This window comes from Argiope bruennichi, chromosome 8, assembly GCF_947563725.1.
Source record: "Argiope bruennichi chromosome 8, qqArgBrue1.1, whole genome shotgun sequence".
Lineage (NCBI taxonomy): Eukaryota > Metazoa > Arthropoda > Arachnida > Araneae > Araneidae > Argiope > Argiope bruennichi.
Genome location: NC_079158.1, coordinates 21,116,240 through 21,139,741, shown reverse-complemented (window position 1 = coordinate 21,139,741; position 23,502 = coordinate 21,116,240). Strand labels below are relative to the sequence as shown.

At 24.6% G+C, this 23,502-nt stretch overlaps 2 protein-coding genes across 3 annotated transcripts in view; one reads left to right on the top strand and one right to left on the bottom strand.

Moving 5' to 3' along the window:
* LOC129981764 (exosome component 10-like) overlaps positions 1-15,050 on the bottom strand; it is a 29,681-nt gene extending 14,631 nt beyond the window's left edge. The window contains exons 1-11 of the mRNA XM_056092752.1: positions 14,832-15,050; positions 12,399-12,535; positions 10,963-11,074; positions 9,869-9,970; positions 7,110-7,288; positions 6,872-6,947; positions 4,872-4,982; positions 4,649-4,792; positions 3,245-3,435; positions 3,005-3,161; positions 1,133-1,281 (exon numbers count right to left, since the gene is read on the bottom strand). Of these exons, the coding sequence (XP_055948727.1) occupies positions 1,133-1,281; positions 3,005-3,161; positions 3,245-3,435; positions 4,649-4,792; positions 4,872-4,982; positions 6,872-6,947; positions 7,110-7,288; positions 9,869-9,970; positions 10,963-11,074; positions 12,399-12,535; positions 14,832-14,912 (1,439 nt within the window). The 5' untranslated portion in view covers positions 14,913-15,050. The remainder of the gene's footprint in view (positions 1-1,132; positions 1,282-3,004; positions 3,162-3,244; positions 3,436-4,648; positions 4,793-4,871; positions 4,983-6,871; positions 6,948-7,109; positions 7,289-9,868; positions 9,971-10,962; positions 11,075-12,398; positions 12,536-14,831) is intronic.
* Positions 15,051-15,407: 357 nt separating this feature from the next.
* Positions 15,408-22,682, top strand: LOC129981516 (uncharacterized). 2 transcript variants are annotated; one of them, XM_056092373.1, is made up of 6 exons: positions 15,408-15,539; positions 18,070-18,303; positions 19,045-19,118; positions 19,388-19,513; positions 21,333-21,403; positions 22,490-22,681. In XM_056092373.1, coding segments are annotated over exons 1-6 (564 nt in total). In that variant the 5' UTR covers positions 15,408-15,538; the 3' UTR covers positions 22,548-22,681. The 2 variants fall into 2 exon arrangements, with proteins under 2 accessions (XP_055948348.1, XP_055948349.1); XM_056092374.1 differs by lacking the exon at positions 19,388-19,513 and having other exon boundaries at positions 22,490-22,682.
* Positions 22,683-23,502: the final 820 nt, after the last annotated feature.

The window sequence follows — 23,502 nt, the reverse complement described above, 5'->3', positions numbered from 1 at the left end:
ATGACATGCAAATCAATTTTTCCATAAATTCACTATCAAGTGTTGAAACTTAAATATAAGAAAAATTTAATTCAATAAATCAATAGTTTAGTTCTAAAAATAATAAAATATTGTATTGTCATTAAGAACAAATATATAAAATTTTGAAAATTAAGACATCAATCAAGCAAGTGAAAAATCTTTTGCAAAATTTTATCATTACAAGTATGCAAAAAGTTAAGCAGAAAGTCAATGAAATACTTCAATATGCATTAACTGAAACTTTTTGGCAATTAGGATTGCTACTATATATAGTAGCAATCCTAAGTAGTATAACCACAACTAGGGATATATATATCCCTACTTGTTCCATTCAAGTTTAACAAGTCATAAAATCAGTCACTTGCAATAAGTAAACTGGTTTTCCTAATCAGATTTCTTCTGTGCAACAAAAGTATAAAGGAAATCCATACACTAAATATGTTCCTCATGATAACATTTCCCTCCCTATTCTAGCTATATGTAATCACAGATAATTCTTTACAAATCATACACCACTTTCTGTATTAAATTACATTCCTATTTGTTATATGTATTTCCACCATCTTCTATGCTATAATTTAAATAACAGACAAAAACTGAACATCTATAATTTCAAATAAAAATAAACAGGTTTATGTTTTTAACTTAAAGGTATCTAGCCATAAGGATTTAAAAACAATATCATTAATACAAATTAATATTAATAAAAAGGGGACTGGTGGCCAAAATAATAATAATAATTTCTGACATTTTTGCAAAACAGAAAGTTATAGAAGCAATAAAAGAAATATTAATAAGGTATTTTTTATTTGAATTTTAATGACTCTGAAATCAGCAAAACAAACATGAAAAGGAAAAAAAAAAAAAAAAAAAAAAAAGGCAATCATGACACAAAAATGAATGCTGGATCTATTAAGTTAAAAAAAAAATTATAAATCAATAAGATCTGAAAAAAATGGCAGTAAAATTTACAAAAAAAAAAAAAAAAAAAAAAAAAAAAAAAAGATTAATACGGGAATGCCAATAACAAATCTGAAGTAAATAGGATATAATACTCCCCTCCCTTTTCATTTGTTGGAATGTTACAAGAAAAAACATATTGCCAACTTACCCAATACTCTCATCATTTTCTCTAGCAATCCTATCTCGCCACTCAAACAGCTCCTTTAGACAATATAACTGCTTGGCATTGAATATTTTTTTACTTTTCTTGTATAATTCAAGGTATTTATCATCATCAAAAAGTGGTTTTTGATATTTCTGAAATAAAAAAATATATATATATAATTAAATATATAGTCAAATGAATTACCAATTTATTCAAATAATTCAAACAGCAATTCTTTAAACATTTAAGGCTTTCAATATGCAGAACAGTTATTTTTCAAACAAATTCGACTAAAATTCTTACAAATTTTATTACTTGTGATTTAAATATATTCCCTTTTTCACAGCTATCATGAAAATTATTAATCATGTAAGATGTTTATTACGTATATATCCACTTATATATCCACATCCTAGGGTTTCTTTATTTTGATGTAAGATGTTTGATATATTTCAAAAAAAAAAAAACCCAATTTTTTTCTTCTTTTCTAATATATTGCAAGAGAATAACATTTTCCATAGTTTGTACAATAAATATGTTATGTACAAACATATTTATTGTGTGATATATTGTAACATAATAGATGTAACATAATCATCTATTATGTTACAATATATCACACATTGTAACATAATAGATGATTGTATTTACAGAAAATTATTCCAAATCTTAATAATCATTCATAATTGTTCTTAACAACCATGCATTTTTATATTATAGATTTTTTTTCCTTATTATTATTAAAAATATTCAGAAAAATTCAGTGTGTAAATCAAGTTATCTTTTATGTGGTAACTAAACTGTTTTTCTAGTCACAAAAATAACATTTTTAATTTGGATAAATCATTATCTCTCTTATAATAATTTCTTATAATCTTATAATTTCTACATGGATATGTTACATCGACTAGAGTTATTACATAAAATATAAAACAGTTCCACGGAGATAATTTAAAGGTATTTTGTCATATTTGTTTTAAATCCTTAGTGACAATGGAATAACCCAATAAAGGTTTAACATAATTCCCAAGAATTCAGGATACAAATGTGATATAAAAACATATTTTCAAAATATTCAATTAGTTAAACAACTAGCACATTTAAAAAAAAAATAATTTAAGTTTTATTTATATTTTTTAAGATTATTTCATACAATTATAATCTTGGTTTTTCAACACTTTTTAAAAAAAATTAATTTGCTTTTTTTTTTAGTGGTGCATGCATTTAATTTTTAAGAACTGCTGTTTATTTATTTATTTGCTGCTGGGAAATCTATATGACTAGTAAAGTATTTTAATGTGGATAATTAAATGACTTTCAACCCTTCAAGTATTAGATATCAAATTTAGCAGTTAAAGAATCGCTAATAAAAACATAATGCCTCATGGAATGTATGAAATTGACTATCCAGAACTAAATAAACTGTGCTTAAGATAATTAAATGCAGTAATAGATAAAATTAATAGGTTATATTCCCCTCAATAGGGGCAAAGAGAAAATTTCTAGACTAAGCAATCCACAAAATTTTTTGTTCAATGAAAATCAATAATATTTCACAATATTTAAGTTATAAATATTCAGAGTTATTAAGTTAAATCAGCAAAATTATTATAATTCTTCAAGCTATAAATTAGATAATTATTCTTAAAAGGATCATAGAATATTTTATATGGTATAAAATTAGGACTATTACAAGGGGTTATAATATATGACTAGTAAAAGGAATTACATGAAAGTAAGCATTATATATGAAGACTAGAAATAATTAATAATTATTCTTGATTAATCAAAAAAAATACTACATTGCAATTGACTAGAGCTATATATATATGTATATATATATAAAAAAAACCTGAATGGAAAAGATATACAAACCTTCGCACATATAACTTTACTTCTATCAAAAGTTGATTGCAGTAAATTTTTCATGTCATTACCAGCTTTTAATAAATCATTCTTCAAACAATCATATACATACAGCAAATAGTGAGTATCCTCTCTGGCATATTTAATCATTTCTGCAGGTAATGGTCTTAAAGAAAATAGAAGTAAAATATTAAAATTAATGCAGCTTAAACATTTGTAATTAATACCAAGATACTTATAAAAACTTACCTTATTCTCCAATCAGCAAGCTGAAAGCGCTTGTCCATATCAAATTTGCAATAATGCTTTAACAAATATGCAAGAGATAAGTGTGCAAAATGAAGCACTCGAGCAGCTTGTCCAGTGTCAAATAAGTTAACAATATATATTCCAAAGTCTCTTTGTAACCATAATATATCCATATCAGCTCCATGCAGTACCTTAAATAAAAAAAAAATTCTGATTTAGTAAATATGAAAAAAGAAAATACTTTGAACCACACAATTGCTGTTAATTTCTACTCTTGATTTCTTTAAGATAATCCAATGTGAAATTTAAAATTGATCTTTAATTAAAATCCATTTGAAACCAAGCAACTCAATGAAAATTTTCAAGGCATTTAAAAAATTGTCAATACTATAAGATGTGTAAATCAAGGAAATATTATTAACTTTACACCAATGATAAAGTAATATATATAAAAAAATTATTTTTAAAAATTTATATTATAAAAATTTATTACCTTTATTTATTTTTATTATATCTTATTTATATATTCTTTCTTTTTCTTCTTTTTTTTTACTATTAGCTGTCTTTCGCAAAACCAGCCTGTTTACTGAAAATAGTGGTTATGTTTAATTTCAGTTAAACTACTTAGATGTAATTTCATATCCATGATCCCATCAAATTGTCAGACATTTAAATCATATTGTTTTAATAGACATGCATTGCACACTGAATTTTTCTAATAGAGACCAGTCCCATAACATCATACAGCTAGTAAAAATGCAGTTGTCCAGTTCATACTTCTTAAAATGTTTGTAGTACCACAAATATATTTTATATTCATTTTGTAACACACAAATATAAAAACAGAATCCAAAAATTCACAATTAAATATTTGATAAAATAATGAAAAGAGTTAGAATTTCTGGTCAACAATGTAATCTCTTTTTAGAAATTAGGCAAAATTATTAAATTAATATCATTAAAAATATAATTTTTTTGAATTTTTGGAAGCTGTCAAACCACTTTTGTGGAATAATATTATTGTAATTAACTTATTGCAAAAAAATTCTCAAAATTCAACTTAATTCTTAATCAATTAAAATTTTTCTTCTTATTTTTTTCGAAATAAAGTGTCCATTTCCATTTTCCAAAGTACATATGTACCAAGTTTGGTAGCTTTAGATCAAAGGTCTGTTCAAAATAGAAACATGATTCATCTCTATTTTTGGTAGAGATATATTCTTCAATAATAACTTTTATAGTATTAGAAAAATACCATAAAAAGTATATATGGATATAATTTCAAATCAAAATAAATTAAGAAATGAAATCGACAAATTCTAATGTTGAAAAATTAGCAATCTCATCAATGAAAATAAATAAAAGTAATAGAATATAAAATAAATCACATAAATAGATTTATACCTTTACTATTTTTGGATTAGCAAACACTTCATTTAATATATACATTTCACTTCTCAGTTCTAAGGTATCTACAATGTAATCCGTCTCTCGAGTAGATATTTGCATCAAACAAGTAAAACCTTGAAAGCTCCGGTAAGCATGATGCTGAAATAAAGAAAGATTTAAACTAATATTCAAGAATAGAAAAAGGCATAGAAAAGTTAAATTAATTTACTCTCTTTACCTCTAAATCAACAGCAATTTCTTTCACCTTACTCAAATCATCACATATTTTCTTTAATTGCTCTTCTGTTTTGACAATAACAAGTGGAGTTTCATCAAGAGGCTTGGGCAACTGGAAAATTTCAAGTGTCAATATATATTATTGTTCAATACCATCTGTAATGCTAAGCAGAGTTAAAGAATATCTCTGTTCTGTTTGTCTGTTTTATTACTTGATGCAAAATCCGACCTCCTATTTTGGATTCAAGCAACTACAAATGGGTTTCTTATATTTAAATTGAATACTTTATTTGCTTGCAAACAAATTTAAGCATGAATAAGTATCAATGATAAATTAATTGAGGGTTACGATTTCTATTATTTTATATTGATTTTGACTCCAACCAAATTCAAGGTCATTGTTAATATTTTCTTTCAGCATTTTTAAATTTGGCCTTGCATTTTTTTTTTCTTTCTTTTTTCCCATCTCGTATGGATTACTTTTTCAGTCTGAGTTAACTAATTAGCTTTGATTGCAACTACTCATGATATTATGGATATTCTATCCATTATATCATGAATATTATTGATAGAAAAGATTTCATTGCAAGGAAACAAAACCTCTGTTATTATATATTTACATCTAAAATGTACTGCTAATTACAATTTTTTCTTTCTTTCTTCCTTAAGCACTCAACTAACGTATGCAGTATTTTTTACTAAAATTTGCATTAGCTTTACTCTGTGATAATCAGGTTTGATAATGTTAATAAGATACTAGCTTGGCAGTACAGCACATCTTCTCATTTCTTTTAGCAATATTACTGCATTTAGAAAAGACCAGGAATGCAAACATGGGCTGTGGTGTTTATTTTCATTTAATGATTATTAATTAGATTTGTTTGTCACTTTAAATTTGCAATCCTCAAATTTTCAGATAGCCCTCAATGATGTATATTTGATTTGAAAATTTCTAGAAGATTATTAGGATAAATATAAGAGGATATCTCATGATGAATTTAATTCCTCAACTTTCTAATAAAAACTTCTTCTAGTTTTGATTTTTTTTTTTTCAATTTTATATGAAGATATTATAGCTTATGTTGAATAAAAACTTTTTGGACTCTACTTTCCTTTATAAAACAAAACAAAACAATAACATTAAAATGATTTACTTGAGTAAACATCAGTACTTGGAATTTATTTTTAATTCTTTTGCATCCAATTTTTTTTTATAAAGCTAAATTTTCAATTCTTTTTTTTATCAAAGTTAATTAGTAATACTAAGATACTTTCACGGTTACAGATCAGCAATGTCTTTCTTAGCGATTCCACAAACACTGACAACAGATACTGAATGCAGCTTGGTTTTTGAATACTTATAAGAATCACAGTTAGTTGTAAATAAGATAGAAAATTAAGAGTATAAAAGAAAGTAAATAAACTGCTGATCAAGTTTTGTATTAGAAAAATCTGTTGCAATTCTTTCCTATTGCTTGTTGCTAAATAAGCAAAATTTAGGAATAATCCAATATTTAGCAAAAATGCTCTACAAATTGGAAATTATGTTGGTATTTTATAATATGATATGCATTTTATATGAACAAAATCTAAAATACATTATCTACTAAGAGAATAATGGGAACTCAACAAATGTAAGCAATTTTAATACAAAATCTGAATTTTTCAAAAATAAACAGAAATCTGATTTAAAAAAAATATGTAAAGTATGTAAATTGGTAGTGATATTTTAGATACTATATCACATCTGATATAAAAAAATAATATTTGGAATTAAAAAAAAGTAAATATTTATAAATTATATTTACAATATAAAATAAGTTTTAAATAAAATAAAAATAAATTAAGAAATTATTCTGTTAGATAAAACATATCAAACTCAAACATTCAAAGGGGGAAAAAATAATTACAAAACTAAATGAAGAAAATATTTTATAGGGAATCTATTATTGAAATTTTTATTTATAAAGAATGTTCATTTAAGCAAAAACAATTTCTTACTACAGGTTCAACTTCTTGTAAAATCTCTTCTTGTGGTTGAAATTTTTCGATTTCCCATTCATATGGGTGGCAAAATCTGGAAAAGAAAGTTACATCTTAAATTGAATAAAATAACTATAATTAGTTTAATTTCAATAAATAATAAATTTAATTTCAGGTATTTAAAATTCCAGACTTGTAATGAATAAAGAATTCAAACAGGAATAGAATGATAATTGATGCAAATGCTTTTACTTACTCATCTTTATCAGCCTCATATGTTATAGCAAGAGGTTTGATGGAATGAGGTTTTTCTCTAATGATAGGAATAAATGATGAATTAGAATTATCCACTTTATCCTTAAAAGACAACTGAGGTCGAGAAACATTTTTTGCTGTTAAAAGTTTGTAACTCTGAGGACTAGTAGAACTGAATTGCTAGAAAAATAAACAAACCATAATTATTTCATTGATGTTTATTTATAATTTTACACAAAAAAATCAAAGAGAATTCATGTTACTGTTTAGAAAATTATAATAGATAAGAACCATAATAAATTAAGTTCAGTTTAAATTAGTTTAGTTTTGCAAAATGACAAATGTAATCATTACTAGGACAAATAATGCTAATACATTAAGATTACCTATTACAATGCTAATTAATAAATACTTCTGAAGTCATAGAAATTAGACTTACCATCAAACATGAATTTTTAAATGTTCTTTTTAAGCTATTTAGTTATTTCTCATTAAAACTCTTAATAAATTCAAATAAGCTATACAAATATGAATAACTAAATACAAATTGTGGTTTCTTAAAATCAAATGAATTATTAATTGATAATTAATTATTGTAATTATTAGTTTTGACAAAGTAATGTGTCAATACCTAATGTTTAAAAGAAGATTGGCTAAATTCTCATAGATGAAAAAAAAGTAATTCATTACATATCATGGTTTAAATTCACATCCATTGCTGTTATCTGAACATATTTGTAACTGTGTTGTACGCAATACAAATTGTAACTGATTATAAATATCTTTAGCTGGTATTCTTGTCATGTTTATATGATTAGGTTTTCTAATATTAATCATTTCAATAAGCAAAACTATGTAGAGAAATTTCTAAGAATCCTGATTTATAATATTTTGAAAACCAACATGGAAACACAATCATTGACATTGCATCAGGAAATATATCAATAAAATTGGATTATAATCAAATCTAATCCACATTTCAAATTTTGCAGGTTAGGGGTGTGTTCAGGACACTTGCTTCTTTTCATTTTTCTAATAATAATGCAAGGGGGGGGAATAGACATTTAGATAAGGAAATAGATAATTATTTGCTTGCTAAAGAAAAATATGAATGCAGAGATAAAATAAAGGTTGCAATGTAGATGAATTTACTAGGAAAAGAAGGATTAAAAATCTTTAATTTGTTATTTTAATTTCCAGAAAATAAAAAGAAATACTTTCCAGCCCTGAAAAAATCTGAAGACTATTTATTGCTCCCCATAACAGAACTATGAAGATCAATGTAAAGAATTTTTTCGTGCATCCACAGAGAGGGACAGATGATCCAATGCTATCCAACTTAATTAAAGGTTTTAGAATCAACTTGATTATTATTAAAAAACTTATTACTGACAAACTTAATAGCTTTTGCTTAGATTCTAGAGATCTTAATATGGTAATTAAAAAAGAGTGTGATCAAACTCCTTTAAAAAATATAATAGTCAAATTATATTTTTTAAAGATAGATTTTGGCATTTCAAGCCAGATGATAAGGAATTCTAAAATTTACAGTTTTAATACATTATTTAGAAGGTACAAATTAAAAAAAAAAAAAAATCTACTTGGAGCATCTTGTTAAAATATTTTAGAAAAGAAATCAAAAGTTTTTTTTTTTTTTGGGGGGGGGGAGCATTAAAGATGTAAAAGTTTATTTCGATGATCTGCAGATGACATTATCTTGCAGAATAAGATGAAGACACATGATATAATTATGATGAATTCAAATTTAGAAACAAAATATATGAATCTGCAGAAATAATTTTAAAGGATAAATTGCATCTAAAATCAATTTCGTAAAAGATCAGTCAAGTGAAATTTAAAGACATAACAGAAAACATATTAGGAAATCAAATATTCCTTTTAGGACTGAGGCAAATGCTATGATGATTATTAAGTACTTTCTAAACTGATTCAGGAATATCTGTAAATTCAGAATGCTAACTATATTATATTAGCAAATTAAATAATATTGTTCACAGAAGTAATTATGATTGTTAACCATCTTATTTAAATGATATGTTGTGTGATTAAATAAGTTAAAAAGAAGGGGGATATCACATAAACTTCACATAAACTATATTTATAATTGTGCTATGTGTAATTTAAATTGTAACTGTGATAGTAACAAGCCAAGCCAAGTCATGCTAATACAAATATTTTAATATTATTCATATCAGTAAACTGAATTACATAAATTTTTTTTTATATAAATCTTGATTTCAAAGGATTCTAAAGGTTAAAAACACAAATGACAATCATTTTAGGATTAGATGATATTTTTTAAATTAATTTTTTGACCCACGTGAAATTTTTTTTTGTTTGTTTAATTTTTGTGTAAACTATTTTCATAAACACACAAGCAAAATTTCAAAGGAGCAAGGAAAAAATTAACCTAAAGTTATCTAAAATATTGAAATTCATTATACTCTTATTGTCGAGGTTTTCACAATTATAATACTTTTCCTATATATTTTAAATGGCTAAGATTTTTTTTTAAGGTACTAACAGTGTATGGCTAAATACAGGTGTGTATGTATATATATATATATATATATGAAAACAAATCATCTGAAATTATTAAATAATAATAAATTAAACTGCAAATAAATATGCTTCATAAAATTAATAAACTACTTTCATTTTTTTAAACAAATAAACTTTTAAAGATTGATAAATTTTTACACCATTTTAAATGGAAAAGGAAATGAAACATTTCTTTACTTTTTTATTCCAACTTGTGTTGATAGCACTAGTTGGCTTTACTGCTAAAACAAGCTCTTCCTCTGACTTCTTTGGTCCCGAAGCTTCATCCAAATAAATACTCTAAAAATATATAAAAATTTCAGTTTTATAAACAAAAAATTTAACTAAATGAATTTGCAATGGGTTTTTTGTTTTAGATGAGATTTATGTTGATTTGAAACTTTAAAATGATTGATAATGCCCATTAGCTCCTTAATTGCCCCAGGAATATATAAATACTAAAAGAAGAGATACACAAGAGATTCCTTGGACACATATATGACTCCACAAAATATGTTTTTCTGAAATTTGTTGCTAGCCATATAACCATGCAAATAAATCTAGTAAATTGAATTTGAATAGCTTTTCATACGAGATATGCCTATCTCTTAAGATTAATACAAGGATATTACTTTCATAGTGACAGTAAGAATCTGTAGCTGTTACTCATATAAGATTTTCTTTTTTTGTCGAAGAAATGAATATTTTTCTTTAAAAATATTCCACTTGTAAGTGAATGTTACAAACACGTTTTAAAATATTACACAATGATAAAATATTAACTCTGTTTTTATTACACTCAGCATTTCAAGATTTTTCCAATGTAAAAATACACATTGCTTTAATTGTGCATTTCTGTCATTTCTTTTTCCCTAAATTTAATGTACTATTATGCTTGTATATTAAAAATCATAACACTAATCATAAAAGATTCTGTGTACAATTGCAAAGGTTAATTAAAACTGAGAAATTCCATTTCTACATGCAGAAATAATAAAAAATAATGATTCCTTTAAAAATTGACTTGTAACAATTTCCAATGACCAAAGGCCAATTTCTACCAAAGAATCAATGTTAAAGTTAACTAAAGTCACTTAGTTATTCAAATATTATGAATGATTTTTTAGTTGAATTATATGATATGTGATTTTTTTAAAACATTCTATGGATTTCCTTTCTAAGTTGCTAAAATTTAAATAAAAAAAAAGGGAAATATTGATTTTTCTTTTTACATACTTTAAATATTGAATAAAAATTATACAAAAAAGAAAAAAAAAAAAAGATGAGCTTACCACATTTTCAAGAATGGTATCATTGGCTTCAACCAGTAAATCAAACTTTTCTTCTAATTCTCTATCTTGGAATTTTTCTCGCATACCATGACTTTGGATAATAGCAGTCATCCTATATTAATTAAAAAACAAGTTAAAGATAAATTTCAAAAAAAAAAAAAAAGGCATTGACATACAATTATCCAATAAAATGTGATTTGATCAATCATAATGAATTAAAAAACTTCCATCTTTAAGCCAAATCTTAAAATTTGAAACACATTTACTAGCATCAAACATAAAATACTAAATAAAGAATAGCAATGAAATTGCTTTGGCATTTAAAAGCCTTGGGATTCCTTAATGTTATGATTGAAAAATTAGAAAATAATTCTTAATATTATAAAAAAGGATTAGAAGAAGTCAAATATTTTAATAAAGTTAACAGACTGATTGGATGCAGGATATCAATGAAAGTATTTTAATTCTTTTAAGTGATAAATAAACGTGGTTTCATAAGTTGAAGGTTGAAAAATTAGCTCTTGAATTAAACAAATCACACCTTTCCTGCATTTAATAAAATTCTGAAATATTGAAAATAATTGAAATACTACTAATAATAAATATTGATGAAATTATATATAATCATAAAAAACTAAAAAAGCCAGTAAAAAAAATCCTGCATAAAATAATTTTAATATTTAAATTAAAAAGAATTCTTATATTAGTAAGTTCATTGTATTTATGAATACTCAAAAATTTCTTAGTTATCACACAACTAGGTAATTTTAAAATGAATTACGTTGAAGCACATGTCTATCTTTCATGCTCTTCTTATATTCTGATATGGAAATCAAAGTATTGTTACTTAAAATTACAGAACAAAAATTGTGCAAAATATGGGTAAAATAAGAAGATAATAAAATTAGACTTGTTTTTAACTTTGTTTTATAAACTAAAAATATCTCAGTGGTATTACAATAATAATTAGCAATATGTAGCCTCAAAAACCAAATAAGTAGTACAGTGCTGTAATTTATCCAAATATAATACTGAATACATTATATATTTATTTTAAATTCATCATTAAGATAAGCATTATAAGAATTTCCTCAAGACATTCAATTATAAGTAATAATTTTAAGATAAGACATTCAATTATAACTAATAATTTTTAACAATTCATTATAAAAATAGACTAATATCTAATAAAATATATAAATATTCGACGACTGTATTTATATAGCTCTGAAAGTGATGTGAAAAATGTTAAAACATTTTCATTATTCCTTACAACATTTAAGATCTATTTATTTATAAGCTCTTTAGATATGTACTCATTTAAAGTAACTAAATATTATGTTCATCACTCACATGTATGTGTGATAAGCAGAGGATAATTTACTCTCAATCTGTTCAAAATTTTTTAATATTTATACTATAAAAATCAAACATACAGTGATAGAATTGATTTTCTTTCATGAAACAGAACTTCTCGAAAACCAGGATAACAGTTGTAGCAATCAAAATCATCTCCTGCAGATGGCAAATCATTTGCTGATTTTGTAGCTGTCAATATTGCACGCAAGACATCCTGAAGAAAGTAAGTAGAAATTAATTAAATATAATAATATAAAGCACTTCAAAATCTACAGAAATTGGAACAAAAGAGAAATATTTCTAGCATTCAAATTACCATATTAATAAAATACAAATTTTGAAATAAAAAAAAAAACTTTTAAAATAGCTATAAAGTAGATTCTAATTTGTGAAAGATAAAATATGTTTTCATATTTAAAATTGTTACACTTGCAATGAAACTTTTCACTTTAATGCCAATATAAAAATAACATTTTACTACAACATTTAAGTTATAAATGAGTGCAAATACAAAAACATACTGTTACTTTATAAAGCAACTAGTATTATTTTTTTTATAGACATTGAACATTATCAAAACAGAAACATTTTATAATAATAGAGAGCAACATTACTTTGTCAATTTAAATTTCGGATTTTTTCCCCCCATTAGTACGGCATTAGTCATCACCAAGCTAAAATATTAGTGACAGATGCCAAAAAACATTATCAACAAAGTAGTAATATAGAATAAATAACAGTGAAATAAAGGCAACAGATCTTGATACATTAGTGATGGAAGTATAGAAACCAAGATAAACTACTGGTATTAATTGTCACAAATAGAAATAATGTAGTATAAATAGGATAAAAATGTTTGTATTAGAATTTGCAAGATATTGTTTGAAATAGACTACATGTTAGTACTGGTGCTGTACTAGTAGAAAAATATCTTTTTTACTATGAAAATATTTTTTTTGTGCCAAATGATATCTCATTTAGTGGTCATTCCCAATAATCGGAAATATTACTAATATGAAATCAGTCTGTCAATACTATTTCATGAAATGAGAATTTATTGCCAATATGACAACCCTAAAATTAAACATACCGCATACGTTTGTATTATCTTTCTTTAGCATTTCACGGTAATGAGCTTATATCAGAAAGAAAATTTCAACCAATACCTAATTATGATTATTTCCCTCATCATTGAAAAAACTGCTGCTTAATAATTCAATTGCATTACTGCAATTATCTATAACAAACTATAACATACTGACAATGTGCTATAGTTTGACATATTCAATTTCAAGTTCCAGGACTATATATCTCATGAAATATAGTATAAAAATGATCAGAAATCAATGATAGGTGCAAAAGAAAGCAGCAAAACCTTCAATAATTTCACTACAAAATAAAACCAGAATTTTCATTTTTTTCTTTTTTTTTTTTTTGAAATTTTGTTATTATTTAAATAGAAATTGAAGTCAATTAGAGCCGACAGAAAAAATGTATCATTTCATTGGTAGGGGACAGCCACTTTGTCAAGCTTAAATAATAGCACTATTCCTTCAATGAGTTATTGGTAAGATGTGTTAGATTTTGTAAGAGATCTCATTAATTGAATAGTATTCAGAAAAATTATACAAATCTTGTTTCTCAATGATTGTATACTAATTTAAATTAGTTCTTTACCCAAACCCATTTAATAATTCAATAGGAATTAGACATATTTTAGTATTTTTAAGAAAACAAAAATAGAGAAATAAGCGCTGAAAAAAGAAAGTGGTTACCACTTGAAAGCTGAATTTTATTTTAAATAGTCTTTCTTTTAATCAAATTAAAGAAAACCTCAAGATTTAACTTAATAATTAAAAGAACTAAATTCGGAAAAATTCCATTCAAACAGACAACTGAAAATTAAGGACCAATTTTATGAAGATATATAATCTTTTATACTGGGGTTCGAATAAAAGGCATTTTAAAAGTTAACAACATGAAAAAAAATATCATAAGACAATTTAACATTAGGAGCCATCAAATAAAAAATTAAAAAAAAAAGAAACATTGAAATAATAGAAGCTCTTATCAATTATGAACTAAGAAATAATTTTGCAACACATAAACAAAATTATTATGGTGTCCTTTAAAGTTATAAGAATAGTAAAAATAATTTTAAAAGAATAATTAATACTAAAATTATAAATATAATTTGCTCCATTAAAAGAGACATCACATTAGGTAAAAAATTTTATTTTGAAATAAAGATAAGCAGAAATATTATTTTTAAAACGTAACAATCTTTTACTTGAACTCTTTCAACGCAGTATATATTTTATGACGATTTCAAACATCAGAGAAAGAACAAAATTAAAAATGTTTCAAGCAACAAAAATAACGCAAGCTTCGAAACAGCAAGCCAATTTTTCTGAAGATGTAAAATATATATATTTAATATTTATAAAAACTATATTAAATTTGTGGTTAATAAATATAACATAACAAAAAATATGAATATTTTTTTTAACCTGGGTATAAGATGAGGCATCTTTATAATTAGGAACAAAAAAGGAATTTTCCTCCTCGATTTCTTGAATATCTTCATCCATTTTACAAACAAACAAAAATTATACTTTCAATTATTTCATAATCTTATCTACAAATTTGTTATTTAAATATATATAAAAAAAAAACAAATTAGCACGTTGTGTCTTCGGAAATTCTTTTACCGTCTAAAACGTAAATAAACGGAGATGAGACGAGTTTAGATGTTAGATATTAACTTCAATGAAACAGAAATTAGTGCAAGAAAAATAATGTTAGCGTAAGCTAGAAAAATAGACAATGTTAGAATTTTGTAAATGAAATATAGATTTTATGATAATAAGTAGTTGGAAGTTGACAAATCCCTAGTCAATAAAAAAAAAAATTGAAAAAATTATAAAAATATACTTTATTATATGATGGTTTATAATTGCGAATATGATTAGTATAAATTTTTAAAATTTTATGATACAAAAACTAAGAAACTCATGCAATTATTCTTGGTAAAATACAATGATCCTGTTTCCTCAATCAATCAATCACTGCGAACTGAAATTTCTGCGAAATATAATTTTCATTTGGCTAGGAAATTTTGTATGAACAGAAGTTTCGAAAAGCTATTAATGTATTTAAAAAAATGGCGTGTTTAAAGGTGTTTTAAAAACTATCGTTACAGATTTTTAAAGTTAAGAGTAAGTGTTTTGATTTATTCTAAAGCTTATTTATATTTACAAACTGACAATGGATTTTTTAAATTTAAAATAAATGATTTTACAACTATAAAAAATTGCGTTTCAGTGCATATATTTATTAATATCCTTGCATCGTTTTGTTAAATTTGTAAAAAAAGTGAAAGTGTAATATTTTTAGTTTTTAAATGCCTGTATACATTATTTTCCAAATTCACTGTATTTTTTGGATAGTGGAAGATAGTTAGTAGAAAAGTATTTTTATATCTATTATAAATTTTATTTAAATGTTTGCATCGATTACTAGATAAAGACTAATATTATGTATATTTATTTATTTACTTAGTGCCTCTAATAATGACTTGATTTGCTCACAAGAAGCTTATTAATTAAATCTAGGGGAAAAAAATTGAGAGCATCTTGCATATTTGAGATAAATCTTTTACAGAAAAGGAAGAATTTTATTAAACTAGTCAGTTCGGCCATTAAAAGTAGATGAATAATCAGACCACTTTGAAATAAATCGTATAAACTTACTTTTTTTTGTGATTGTTTTTTTTAATGTTTCGTACATCATATATATATATATATATATATATATATATATATATATATATATATATATATATATATATATATATATATATATATATATGCACCAATTGTAAAAAATCAAAATTGGAATGTCTGAAAATTTCATTAATTAATTTGTCTGATATTTGTATTCTTATTGTATTTTAATTCTTATAATAATTAATATTCTTAAGATAATTTGTATTCTTATTCTGATTTATATAAAATGCTTTAACACTTTGTTAATTGCCTTACTTATTAAAACCTTATCACTTCAGGCTTCTAATAAGTCATGATAAATTCCTGTGAATTTTTATGATTACTTGATCTTATTCCAGATCTTTTGTGAACATGTTTTAAGTGATGAACTACACTCTGCTGAGCAACAATTATTCTAATGACTTGATTGGCATTTTATGTTCACTGTATATTAATCATCTCGTGATGCCCTTATCCTTTTTGGGGGTTCAGAGATATTCTGTTACTTGATTATATTGTTCCTTCTTTATTAGCAACTTTTATCTGCAATTATCTTGCTACATTTATAAATAGCAATCTTGCTTTTCTCTCTAAAGAATAATTATATGTCAAGACTTTGGATTCTGTCCTTAGAATAATCACAATATATATTAATAAGTAAGTATAGTAATGCAATATATATTAATAAATTTTGAAATCTGTTTTTTTTTGTGTGTTTTTTGCACTTTTGATTTATTTGTGATGTTCAAGAAAACATCTGAAAGAATCATTATTATCTTTTTTTTATTTTGAAATCTTTTAAAAACTTTTATACATGTGGTAAAAAATTTTAGAAATAATTTTTTTAATAATTTTTCTGGGATTTTTTTAAAAATCAGGATTACTTCACATTTTTCTTGGTGTTTTTAACATAATTAAAAAAATTACTGAAATATATGCCTTTAATTAAATTATGCATTAACAAATTAATAATACTGACATTTTTATCAATCTAAATATCTGTTAACACTTCAGTTCCAAGATATGTTTAATTCAGGTATCACAGAATACAAGAATGCCTCAGTTTCACTTTCTGAGATGAGAGAATTTCCCCACCTCCCTCAAAAACTGCAATGATAGATCATGTTCTTTTGGGTTGATATGTAAAATACAAAGCCACTTACAGCAAAGCCATTAAACAAATTTAAGATCGGACATCTCTTGAATTCTCTTATTCTCAAAACTCATTTGAGCAACATGTTACTAATGATCGAAGCAGGTATTTAAACAATTATGTTTAATGAAAAAGGCAGGGATTTTATATTGATATGCAGGCATCTGGATACCAGGCATGATTGGGAGTAATCATCGTAGCTTCAGTAAATGAGTATTTGTAGCATTTCCATATTGATAGAATTAACTTGATTTAGGTTCTTTTTCAAGATATCCTCCCACTTTTACAAATAAGGGATTTTGTTATTATACTTTTAATATTCTCATTATTAGAAAAAGAGCTTTTTGGCATTCATTTGAAAATGCTTATCATCTGAGCAAGATCAGCTAGCATTCATATGAGAATGATCAGATGTCAGATTATTTTCATGCCCCATGAAAGTTCTTTGATGGTATCTTTATTTGCTTATTTATTTACATGTCTACTATTTGTTACAATCTTGAAGATGATCTCTAATGATAGTTCTAATTGCAATAAAATATGTTTTTAGAAATTGAAAATTCACTTGGTTCAGTATCTATTCTGCATGGTATTCACTCTCTAAAGGATCTTTGTTATTCAAATGTGAAAATAATTTATGCTAGTATTCTTAATGATTTATTTACAATGCATGAAAGCCTTCAAGCAAAATTTTAAAATATACATTTTTATAAGTTAGAAGTGATTTGTATTTGTTATAGAATCTTTTTTATATAAATTATGAATTATTGTAATTCTTGAAAAATTGATAGAAGCATTTATGAGTTAAAATTTATTCACACATTCTAGTGTCTTCCTTGCCTCAAGCTTGGCATAGCATCCCTGTACCCATCAGAAACGGTACATCCACAACGCCTGAAATTCAAGCTACTGGAGAAGAGTGGGATTCACATTTATGCTATGAAACACTTCCAAGTAAACTACCTGTTTATAAACCTTCTACTGCTAAACTGCATATACATCCTATGAAAGGAATACTACCTTCAAGAGATATTTCCAAGCCATCATCTTCTGGTCCTAAAAGTAAATATAGTTACTAAACATCTTATTAATTTTTAAAATACTGGGAAGTTTAATACTTTATTATCCATAAATTATATTTGTAAAATATTAAAAGAAGGATTAAGACTTCAGAGTATATTATTTATGTTAATAGCTTCATTTTTTAATAATTGATAAGGTATCCAATATACAATAATCTAATAATACTCTTGATATTAATTTGCCTATTAATATCAATAATGCATATAACCTGATGTATTATTGATGTTAAAGAGGCAAGTATGATATCAATGTACTTAAATAAAACAATATATTTGAATAGTTAGGTTTCAAATGTGTATAAAATAATTTTATGATAAAATTATAATTTTAGGAATTTTTTGAAATTGTGACATTGTCTATAATTTTAAGGTATGTATAAATATATATTCAATCACTTAAGCTTGGTATAGAAGAAATTACCTTGTGACAAGTACCCAACTTTGATGTGTATTTGTCACAAGTTAACTTGACTGTAGTCACCGAATACAATATTAGTGTAGCCATAACTATTTATCATATTGTTTGCGTTTCATCTTTATATCATTTTTATGCATTTCATAATTATATCGGATGGGAGGATGCTTCAAAAATCTTTGGATATTATAGTTTTTCAGTTTCAAAGTCTTAAATTATTCTGATATTTTAATAATACAAGTTATGCAGAATTTGCTAAGTTTTTATGTATTATATCAATGTACTCCTATGAAAATGCTTTTGTAGATGCTGATTCAACTGGCATACCAAAACCACTAACAACAAAACTGTATCTAGATGAAATAGCCAAATTACGAAAAGTAAATAATTTCTTGGTTCATTATTTATATATTATAAATAGAAGTTGATCAAAGAATGTCATTTGTATTACAATTTTATTTAATTTAAAATTAATTGTTCATATAATTTATTTTAGTATATGCAATGTAATGAGTATTTTTTTTATATTTTGTTGTATTTTTTAAATTACATTTTGCAGTAAATTTTGATTTATTTCAGAATAGAGTTTTAAATAAATGTAAAAAGCCCATTTTTGAAAAATAAAAACCTAAAATTGTGTAATTTTTAGAAATTAACAAAATTAGAAACTGAAAAATCTTTTCTGGAAGCCAAATTAAGAAAGGCAAATGAAGAAAATATGGGAAATTCAAAAGAAATTGAGAAATTGAAATTTGAATTAAAAGCTGCACAAAAGGTATAATTATTCTTCAAATTCTTATCTTATATTTCTTACAGTTGCAAATCTACACATATGTTATATTTCTGCTATAATATAAAAATGTTAAAGCATATTTTCAAATTATAAATATTTTGTAATATACATTTATGCAGTTATTTTTCATATAGAAATTATTTATTATTGCTTCATATTTATTGTTCTAAAATTTATACATATATTGGACTTGGGCTATATTGCTGGAGAAATATTTGACTGAAGACTCAACGATGATTAATATAAGGATATAGGTTTAATAAAATGATTGTGAATTAGTTTTGAGAAGGAAATCATGGTTTTTGAAAAAGTACTTCAATATATGCAATTAAATTATAGTCAAACTTCTGTACATTTCAGGGTTTACCCCACAGATTATTATAAAAATAAAGCAAATTTGAATTTATTTTAACAGTCTTTGTATTCCTGTGAATTTCAAAACATGTGTATATTCTACTGAAAAGAATATTTAAAATATTTAACTGAAGAATCATTGCAAAAGTAAATGAAGTTTTTCTAAAAGTTGTATATAAATATCCAAATTTGTGAGTCATATCTCAACTTTAATGTTCACGTTTTCTCTTTTTATAATACAAATCATGAATTTTCCAATTTTGTTAAAAAATAATAAATCTTTAAAGAACATTTGACATGGATTAATACTGGTCAGAATGTAAGAATTTAACAGTAAAAACAAAATTTGTGAGCATACTTTTTTTTTTTTTTGTAAATATTTAGAAAAGAAATATTTTATTGCTTTGCATATAGAAAATATATCAACAATGCTGGCTTCTATTGTTCATTTACAAGCACATAATCATCAAAACCATGCATGATTTTTTTATTTCTGTGTTTTTCAAAGGAAATGACAGCACAATAAATGTTTTAAGGACTTGTTTATAAGTAATTTTAATCTCTATATTTTTAAATATATTTACAAGTTTTTTAAACATATAATTGTGCTGTTGCTGTAATTATTTTACTCTTTCTAAACTTCAAAATTGCAAAGCTTTTTGCTCACATAAGTTAATGTTCACAATTACGCTTCTAAAATTACCCTGATCTATAGTAAATTTAGTTATGCCTATTTTAACTTGAAATATTGCAGAAAACGATAAATTAAAAATACAGTGGGAAAAAAAAACCCCTTGAATAATAAACCTGAATCTAGTGATTAAAAATTCATTGTCTCATGGATTCAATTTATATTGCTCTGCTTTTTCATTGATAAGACAGTTTTGAAAAATGGAAAATACATTTTTCATTTGTATATTTTGTCTTGCAAGGTTAAGAATTTCAGTCTTTATTTTTTATTTTTAATCTGTTCCTTTATTAAATTTTTATTTAAATTGTAATATTCTTGGATATTTTATATTTATTTAATTTTTTCATATTCTTTAATTCTCTAGTTTTTTTTGTTTGTTTTGTCTTCAATTTCATATTGCATGGATATTTGTCCATAATAGGAATAAAAGCATCTATTAATGTTAATCATAATGTTGGTGATATAGCAAAAATGTTAAATATACTTAAAAGTCATTTTTGTCCAATACTTATTTAAAACTTATGTATGTCTTATGTACAATCTTGCAACTAAATAAAAACCATGGAATGATGTTGAACTTTGAAATATATTAAATATAGTTATGATGTACTAATATTTTGCCTGTGCTAATATAAATAAAACAACACAAAAGTAAAGATTCTGAAATTAATTTATTTTTACTTCAATAATGTTTCCTACTTGCTGTTCCCTAGTATTTATTTTTATATATATTTTTTAACTATGTCTCTTTAACAGGAATTCCTTGTACATCCACAAAATTATTGCCATTTCAAAGGTGTTTTGAAAGAAAAAAATACAGCTCTTAAGTATGGAATTTATTATTATTGAAATGATTATGTTGTCAATTATTTGCTTTTAAATCTGCAATATTATATATGTAGGACTGGGTGGGACAAAATGCCCATTCAATCCCATTTGGATCAGTGTCTAGGGTACTGATTTAAAAAACAAGTAACGTTTAAAGAAAAACAGATAATTTATTACAGTAAACAAAATTAAAAGCACATTAACAATTAGGACGGGAAAGGTTATTTACATTGAAGTCAGAAGTAAAATATTTAGATGGCACTAAGGGCGAAGCCTAACAAGATGTCTGACCATAGCAAAACTATGAGCCGACGTAGTTCAAGATTATTAACCACACATCGATATTGGATACGAAGAACCCTCTGTCTTTCCTTCTCTTCTCTTGAGCGAATGCCAACCACTCGCCTTTTCTAAAACTTACGGTCATGTGACTTTGGATTAGTAGAACCCATGGTGCCATCTATTACAATAAATCTAAATTAAACTGGTTATAACAGTGAAATGGTATTGGCCACTAATTAAATCTTTACATATATTTTGAAATATTTTTATTAATCATCTTGCCTATAGCTTAAAGAAAATATTATGCTGTTTTTCACTTCTCTGAAATTATGTTAGGAGTGAGATTCTTTTAAAACCCATTTGTACTCTGCACCGGAAGTTGAAAAATACCTTCCTCTCTTTTTTCCTTCTTTAACTGAAATTTGTATGTTTACAAATAGAGTTATAGAATATCTTTACCTAATTTTTTTATATAATTTGATGAATTTATTACATTGAAATCTTAAATACACCTTTGTCTTTTAGCATAATAAGCATTTCATGGAGTGTTATGCAAAATATTTAATAATGATAAATATACTTATTTTGTAATTTACTGAAAGTTAGATTGTAAACAAAATATGTAATTATTCATTCTCTTTATTTGTGTGGCATTTTCTTCCTGCGTAGACTTTAGATGTAGATAGTCTTTGCATAGATTATAGAATAGATGCAGAATCTACACAAATTTCTGTTTCTTAATGATATAATATTTTGTGAGAAAATAGATATATGTACTTAAATTGCAATTTTTTTTTTTTCAGTATTCTCGATATGTGTTCATGCAAACATAGATCTAAAATTCCCACCAAGTTCAACTGATTTCCAACGTTATGAGCATCTTATTCACATTTTAATTATATTCGAAGGTGTTCAGTTTTGTAAAGCTCTGTTCCTAGTTCAAAATCTATTGATTTCATCGTACATTTTAGAATTCATCTTATATTTAAAGATTTTTTATCTTATCTATGTATTATTTATTTTTTTATCTATGATTGGATTTATTGTAATTAATAAAATTTATTTATTATGAATTATTTGCCCTTTAATTTCATAAAAAATTCAATTGGTGAAAAGATAAAATCTAAATATTATATAGACATTTTTTTAAGGTTTTAAGCTGTATAATTTCTATTAAATTCATCATTAAAAAAAATTCTTTTAAGACTTTTTCTAAAAACATTTTTTTTTTTTAAATTTTCTTCTTAACAATGTATATGTATACAAAGAGAAAGTATTGTAATTTTCTGAAGATTCAATATCTAGATTTCCATGATTCTCCACATTTTAAATTTCTTTAAATAGCTGCCACACCAAAAAAAAAAAAAAAAGTTTGTTTATTAATCTGCGAATAACGTTACTCAAAAGCTAATGGGATGTAATTTTTTAACTGAGCTTTTCAGGAAATTTATAGATTTCTGGCAAATTTTGCTATATAAATGAAACTTCAAAAAATTTAAATGAAAATAGATTAAAAAATATGATCTTAAATTGAAATTATACATTCAATATAAAATTTCGGATGCATTTGAATAAAGGGAAGTTGAACAAAATGCATGTACAATTTATTTCATTATTATGCAATGAAACAGCACAAAAAGCATGTTGACGCTTGCTCATTGGAAACTGCAGTTCTAAAGCGCATAGAGGGAACCTACATTCTTGCCCACCTCTCTAGTTAAAAATATAGTAAAACTTGCTATGAGGGGTCTGCACGATATATGTATGCACTTGTTTTGCAATATATTCATATTAAACTGTGAAGAGACAAAGGGAG

What these genes read in the sequence shown, in the direction of transcription:
- LOC129981516 (XM_056092373.1), top strand. An exon ending in AATTAAAAGCTGCACAAAAG is followed by an intron (nt 19,514 to 21,332) that starts GTATAATTATTC and finishes TCTCTTTAACAG; the next exon opens with GAATTCCTTGTACATCCACA. An exon ending in GAAAAAAATACAGCTCTTAA is followed by an intron (nt 21,404 to 22,489) that starts GTATGGAATTTA and finishes TTTTTTTTTCAG; the next exon opens with TATTCTCGATATGTGTTCAT.